This window comes from Diospyros lotus, chromosome 3 (genome assembly GCF_014633365.1).
Source record: "Diospyros lotus cultivar Yz01 chromosome 3, ASM1463336v1, whole genome shotgun sequence".
Lineage (NCBI taxonomy): Eukaryota > Viridiplantae > Streptophyta > Magnoliopsida > Ericales > Ebenaceae > Diospyros > Diospyros lotus.
Genome location: NC_068340.1, coordinates 27,004,655 through 27,012,357, shown reverse-complemented (window position 1 = coordinate 27,012,357; position 7,703 = coordinate 27,004,655). Strand labels below are relative to the sequence as shown.

The 7,703-nt window shown below is 37.8% G+C and overlaps 1 protein-coding gene across 1 annotated transcript; it reads left to right on the top strand.

Moving 5' to 3' along the window:
- Positions 1-523: 523 nt before the first annotated feature.
- Positions 524-2,928, top strand: LOC127796582 (uncharacterized). The gene is made up of 2 exons (XM_052328777.1): positions 524-1,531; positions 2,161-2,928. Exons 1-2 carry the CDS (start codon positions 687-689, stop codon positions 2,192-2,194), a joined length of 879 nt encoding a protein of 292 aa, XP_052184737.1. The 5' UTR covers positions 524-686; the 3' UTR covers positions 2,195-2,928.
- The last annotated feature ends 4,775 nt before the right edge of the window (positions 2,929-7,703 follow it).

Here is a 7,703-nt window from a genome sequence, read left to right as displayed (position 1 = left end):
TTAGACTCATTTATATAGATGAGAGAAGGAGGGAGTTCTCTTGTATGTATGTTTGCATCGGGTGTAGCAAGGTGATGGGATTGTGATATCCGGCGCTAGGAAGGCTTTTTGATGAACGCATGGTGTCGATGGGACCGACAATAAATGTGGATGGAACCTGTAATAAATACAGATGAGATCTATAATAGGTGCGAGGGTGCCAGTATGTAGTGGCGATGATATAATCCATAGTAGATTGAAGTTGAACCGAGATCAGATTATGAGGTGAGCGATCTTTAGATCTTTTGAATTAGGCTAGATCTGATTTAATCAGAACGATCTAATTTCTTTTGTTGTGAGGGTAAAAAGACTTTTTTTTTTTATATGATGAAGATCCCAAATCAATTACTATTTCTATTTATTATTTGTATCGTTGTCCATATGAAACATTGTTCAAAGCAAAATAATAAAATCTATATAATAGGCAAATTACTCGAAAATGAAAAAAATAAAAGAGTCGGGTATGGTTCTTTGGTTGCTCTCTCTCTCTCTCTGTCTCTCTCTCTCAGAATTCTCGCATTTTCTCAGTCTGCAAACTTCTTTTCGACCTTGATATAATCGATTCTTCGGGATCAGTCGGGAGTGGAAACTTTCCCATGGCCATGACTCGAGGTAGGAGCGAAAGGATTTGAGATTTTGCTTCGTCAATGGCGTCGCGTCAGTTCATCCCCCATTCAGTCAACAATCGGGTTTGCGCTTCTCCCTCTGCTCATGTTGTCCGCCATCGACATTCCAAAACGGTGACATGTCTGCACAGGATTCTGCGCATAATCTCTTCCTTCCCACCCCCCACTGAATCCCCCAAATCGGAGCTGTCTTCGAGTTTGAGAGGTGGAAGTCGTTTGGCTTTGTTCGATGTTGACTTGAACCTTCGATTTGGCTCGCCTGTTTCGACCCCATTAGAAACGGTAGAGACCGAGTGTTCGCCGGAGAATGCCGGCGCTGAGAGGAGCTCGGTCGCTGAATGTCAATGTGATCTCACTGGAATAAACTTGCTCGGAAGTGGCATAGAAGCTGATGTTTTGGGGGGAAAAGCACTAGATGTATCGGAGATCACGACGACGGAAGTTCCGTGCCTGGAGATGAACGGCGATCAGTCTCCAGTCGTCTCGAGCAAGGCCGAAGAAGCCGGAGAAAAAGAGCACCAACCAGAACCGGACCGGCACGAAGGCTGTCTCCATTTGCTCGTCGAAGCCGTGAAAATCATCTCCGGCGAGTTCAAAGACAGCGAATCGGAGCCGAAGCAACCGCATCGGAACGGCGAACTCGGCCGCGAGTTTCGCGGAAAGCGGAGAACGACGTCCGGTGAATCCGACGGAAGGGAATCGAAACGGCGGAAGCTTAACTACGGTTGGACGGTGAACCTGTACGCCGACTTGGAGGATACATCGCCGATCGTTAGAACGAAGCGAGGGCGGAGGCAGGCGCTACCGCTCAAATACAGAGACTCGGTCCTCGAGCCACTGGAACCATTATCGCGGCATCGATCAAGGTGATACATACAAAATTAGCTATATATGTATAAGTAGAAATCGGACTTTAATTTTGCTAATCAAATTGAATTTTCATTATCTTCTACTTCTACTTCTTCTTCTTCTTCACTATAATTAGCATTAACGAACAATTTCTCACATATTTTATTCTCTACTTTTTGTTTTAACCCTTATCCGCTTTGGTTTACTAGTATATGTCCTGTTGTGGGGTTAGTTCTTATCTGTCCAGTTCCACTGCTAATGAAGACAACTCTGCTCCAAATCCCCTTCTTTTTGTCTTCTTTAATCACACCACACAAACAAACCTATTAGTAAATAAAACAACAACAAAGCTCCGCAGAGATGTTGTAGATTGCGCGCGTCCTCTTCACTCTGCCTTGTTTTTATCAAATGGAAATCCAAGATTCGATCTACCACTGCTCCAATTGATGCTTCCCAACTAAATATGAACTGATCACTGATCCCCCACCTCAATCACACATTACTCCTTTCTTCACTCTTAATTCTACAATCTTCTATTATACGGTGCAGGTACAGTACTAGAATAACAACTGCAATATATATTAGAAATTAATATTGGAAAAAATATGCATGTATTTATTTTCAGAGACTCCCTGTTCGAATGCAGATTTGTGGCTTTGTTACAGAGATTTCTCGTTTGAAAAAAAGAAAAGAATGAAAGAAAAGATCATTAATGGTTGTGGCAGAGCTACATGAAACAGGGAAACCAGGATTTATTTGGGATACAACGACCGCCTGGAAACCCACGTCCCCACATGAATAAGCAAGCCCATCAAACTGTCTGCTGCTGTTGCCTGCCTTGCCACCTATGAAAAGGACTGCCATTTTTCTTCTCATGTCATGGCCCAAGCAAGAAATCAATTTTGAGTTCACTGAGTTTTATTTTTTATTTTTTCAACTCATTTAATGTTTAATAAATTTTAATATTTCATATTGTTGATTTAATTTAATGATTATAGATCACTTCACTGTAACAAGTCCGTCCGTGGCCCAAACACCAAATAGAACGCCGCCGCCGCCGCCGGCCCCCTTGGGTCGTGACTGCTCTTATTATCTAATTTTGGAATTTCAAATTGGTATAGTATGATTAGTATCACTTATATTATGGTCGCCGCCGCCGTCATGAGCTTCTTAAATTTGTCCTTCCACGCAAATAAGTATCTTAAATTTTATTAAATAATGATGTGACCATTTTATTCTTAATTATTATTATTATTAGTTAGTTACAAGGTTTGCTTAACACATGAATGTAAATAAATTGAAGTCGTCTTATATACAAGGTTTGTTATAAAAAACACGCACGCCCAGAGTTACAACAAAAAATACAACTTGAAATTCTTTAATATTTAGAAGAAAAAAAAAAAGCATGTGTATTTTTCAATATATATATATATTTTTGCAAATCCTAATCCATTAAGGAATATATTAATATATTTAAGTACTATTTAAGGGGAAGCAGTTAAATATATATATATATATATATATAGTGTTGGAAAAGTTCTGAAAAGCCGTCAAGAAGCGGTGCTCCTCCATACATACGCGATATTTCTCTCTCTTCTCTGTGTTGGTAGTTTTGGTAGCCGATCTCCATAGAACTTTTGGCCTTCATCTGGGGAAGACGAATTGCTGTTCTGCTGTTTCTCGATCAACTGGCAGAATGGCTTCGTATCGGTTCGTGAACCATTCAGATCGGGCACGCGATTCTTTGTCTAGTGAAATCCGCCATGGACGCTCCAAAGCTCAAATCTCCCTCCACAAGATTCTTGACTTCATCTCCTCCCACAGTCGTTCCCTGCAAAACCCTAAGGAATCGTCTTCCTCCAACCATCAAATTTCTGGACCAGAATCGGGGAAGGTTAAGCCTTCGTTTCGGTTCGATTTTGACTTGAATCTCAAGTTGGCGTCCCCGCCGCACACGGAGGACTCCGGCTGCCTGTCCTGCGCCGTATCCGGAGGCGATGGTGGAGCGGAGAGAAGCGTGTCGATGGTCGTTGAACATAGCGTTACTGAATCTACAAATCCGCATTTTTACGGCTCGGAAATCGACAACAATGGACTTTCTGGAGAAGACGACGTAGTCGAAGCACGGGAATCGAACAATCCGCCCTCAGAGCCCCGCGACGTCGTCTGTCTCAGTGTGCTGGTCGATGCCGCCAAGATGATTTCCGACGACTTCACAGAAGATGAGGCCAAGCCGGAGAAACCAGGCCATAACGATGTGCCCGCTGGGCCCCAGTCCGTCGAATCGGCTACATCCAAGCTGATCAAACGCAGCCATTGCACGGCGGCGGAGGAAATCGATGTCGCGCCCGCGCCGGCGCGGTCGAAAAGTAGGAGGCGCCGGGCGCTGCCGGCAAGGTACAGAGACTCGGTTATGGAGCCATTGATGAGATTGTCTCACCGGAGATCTACCTCTTCCTCAACCAGGCGAAGGGCAAGGTGAGATAATAGTTCTTTGCGCCGCGGTCTGAGCGAAGGATCAACGATGAAAATCAAAATCCGCCATTGAAGAGCAGGAAATTTTAGTTCTTGTTTTGTTTCCACTTTCTGGTTTTCGAGGTAGCGACTTCGAGTAGTGAAATTAAGTGACCTTATGGCTTAGCCAAGTTAAGCTTTTCCGAATGTTCATATTCATAGCCTGTTAGCTCATTTAACCAAGATGTTTAGGAAATTCGATCGTTGAGAAGATTAATTAGTCCAAACTCATTTTACCAATGTTTTTGATGGATTATTATGTTGGCGTTTTCAGAATGTGAATTAATTAAATCTTCGTAGGTATGAGTTTATAATAATATATATTTATATTTATGGATGCTACGAACAAATGATTGAAAGAAGGGTTGAAGGACTTTGGTTTTGTGTAATCTTTATCTTTTTTGCGGATGCCAAGTTGCCAATTACTCCTCGTTAAGTATCTCTTAATGTCATATTAAAAATTTAAATCATTTTCTTATGTTGTGTGTTTGATTTTTTATTTTGACCCTGAGATATACTAATTAAGCATAAAGTTATTTATTTAATTTTTATTTTAAAGACCTAAAATTTGTGATTTTTATTTTTCATAACCTATAAAATTTATCAATGTATTACATTTATAGAATATAATTGAAAAACGTTAGTTAGGTGAGTTTGATGATATTAAAAAAAAATATCCAAAACAATAATAGCATGAGTTTTATAAATTGTTATATCATATTCTTTATTAATCCTGCTTGTTACATTTATTGATTTTCTCTAAAGTTATTAATTAAAAACTACATCACCATTCATGTCATCTTTCCTTAAGTTGTAACGATTTTGATATAATAATCCATCCTAACTGATTAACAAAAATTATTAAAATAAAAAATATATTCTAAAATTATATATAATAATAAAGTTAAAAACACGGTTAGTAGTTTTATTTATGTGATTGATTACGTAGGTAGGTTGCGCTACGTACGTGGCCCGCTTTTTAATCCCATAGCTTTCCACGCAATCTTCTTCCTCATCTAGAAAACATGAGAGCTCTCTCAACCAATGCACCATCTGAAACCCTCTTCTCCAATCATCCTCCCCGATCTCCCCTCCACCCATCTAAACAAACCCTCTGCAAGCTCCTTATCATGTCCAACGCCATGGTTCTCCCCCAGCTCCTCCATAGAAGATTCGGGCTTTTAGAGCCTGTTTGGCTATAGTAGCTAGCTAGGCTTAATTTCATCAATCGGTAACGTACTAATATATTGTCGCGCTTGTACACAAAGAAGCACAAATTAAGCTTCAATCTAATCCATTTAAATTTCAGAAGATCAACCAGTTTCAACGAGAGATGCTCCTTTTCTTGCGCGTACCATGTAAATGCGTCTCTGTGTGTGTACACAGTGAGTGAGAGAGAGTATGTACGTACGTAATTGCATGATCTATATATGCGTCCATGTGTGTCTGGTATGTATATATGGTTACTTGAAGATGAAACATTAATACAGCTTAACCGATAGATGAAAGTGCAGCACTGAGTCACTATAAGATGATTTATTTCCTACATGCAATTACCTTCTTAGGTGTCTCTTCATCTTCTGAGTCCTCTTCATCTTCCAAATCATCTTCATCCTCTGAGTCATTAATGTCATCCGAAGCATCCATCATGGCCTAAGAAATAATCAACCATACAAAATAAAATACAAAGCCACAAGTGAAAAAAATCAAATACCCAAAAATTATTGCAGTACAGATGTTGCAGATAAATAACTGTCCACACATTAATCAGACTGCATCTGATTGAACTGATTTACTTTAAAATTGAATAAGCTCAAACAGTCACACCAGGGCACTTAGATTATGCAAAGTTAACTCACTCCATTTGTCCACAGAAACAAAAAGTAAGAACCATGTCTCTAAAAAATTGGATTTCCAATATACTGATGACAGTCCAACAAATTCTGTTGTTTTCATGGCTTCAACTTTGAACACATTTATTCTCTTGAAATAATAACAGCGATTACAATCGATATAATCCTATATCAAAGCCAAATGTTATTTCTAACAATAGGTAGATTCTAAATAGGAACCTCCAAGCAAGACCAGTGTATAAATAAGTAAAATATAGAAGCACATCAAATTAAAATATCACAAACTACCAAAAAAATGGATAGACTTTTGAGAAATAATGTACCCCAAAAAATTTGTTGATTTTTATTAAGATATTCAATGTAGTTATCTCATCATAAAATATAAAGTCAAAAAGGACATTTAGGGTGCGTTTGATTGCAATGGTGGAATTTAGGTGGAAAGAAAACGTTTGATTACAAGGGTGGAATTTAGGTGGAAAGAAAATGAATTCTAAGAAATTGAATTCTAGGAAAAATGAATTTTCAGAAATTGAAAATTTAAGATTGCGTTCTCTTTACTGTTTTTAAGTTATTTTTAGTTTTTAATTTTCTAAAATAATGAAAACGCGTTCTGTTTGCTGTTTTTAAAAATGCATTTTTGAAAACAAACAAAAATTTGTAAAGAAAACTCAAAACAACAAAAAATTGTTTTGAGTGTTTTCATTTAAAACAAACTCAAAACTCAAAATATATTTATTTATTTATTTATTCATATTTTATTATTGTAATGAAAAAAATATTATAAAATTCATTAACTTTAAAATGTATATATATTTTTAATAATATATTAATATTAAATATTTATAACTTACTTAATAATCAAATTTATTGAATAAAATATCATTAAAAAAATATTTTCAAAATTTCAAAGAGAACGCATTTTCTAATTTTCTGTTTTGAAAAATAGTTTTTCAAAATGACAAAAAGAACGCGTTTTCAATTTTCTAAAAACAGACTACCAAAATAGAAAACTGAAAATGAATTCAAAACTCAAAACTAAAAATTAAAAACCAAAAAGAATGCAGCCTAAGCTATTTGATTGGTATAATTTTTTACCTATAAAATGATGTTATTTTTCATCTTTTGGTATTGATAATATTTTATGTAGAATTTTAGCATTTCGTGTTTGATAGGCATTATTTTTCATAAAAAATGTGTCATTTTTCATAGAGTTTAATGGTGAAAATGTATTAAAAAACATTGAATCTAGTACAAAAAAATAAAATAATAACATATTTTAGTTTAATTAAATCATTTTCTCAAAGAAATAAAACCACAAAATTAAAAACTTTTATTTTCCAAATTTATTAATTCATACTTAATTTTTTATTTTTATACTTTTATAATTCTCCCCTGCTCTTCTCCCTTATTCCCTAGCTGCTGCCTACTCCCGAGGCCTTCTTCCTCTGTTGCTTCGTTCGTTGCCGCCACCCATCCCCTGGCCTTCTCCATTTCTTGCTTCGGTCGCTGTCATCGCTTTTCCCTTTTTGGCCTCCTTGTCTCTATCAAACGACTCGAATCGTCATTGCCTCGCTCGCCCTTCTTGGTCACAACTCACTCGCCTCACTCTGGCTCTATCGCTCGTCGACGTCGACTCGACCTCACTCTTACTCTCGCCACCTCGCCAGTTGCCCCCTTGCCGTTGGTCGTCACTCGTCCTCGCTGACCGTCAATTGTCACTCATCCTCGTTGGCCATTGGCTTTATTCCCTCATTCTCTCGTTTGTTGCCTTTTTGCCTCTCTCGACTCTTTCGCTGGTAAGTTAGCTGCTTCAATTGCCAAG

Coding starts and splice junctions, on each gene's coding strand:
- LOC127796582 (XM_052328777.1), top strand. CDS start 687: ATGGCGTCGCGTCAGTTCATCCCCCATTCAGTCAACAATCGGGTTTGC. Junction 1,532..2,160: donor TTATCGCGGCATCGATCAAG/GTGATACATACA, acceptor GTTCGAATGCAG/ATTTGTGGCTTTGTTACAGA.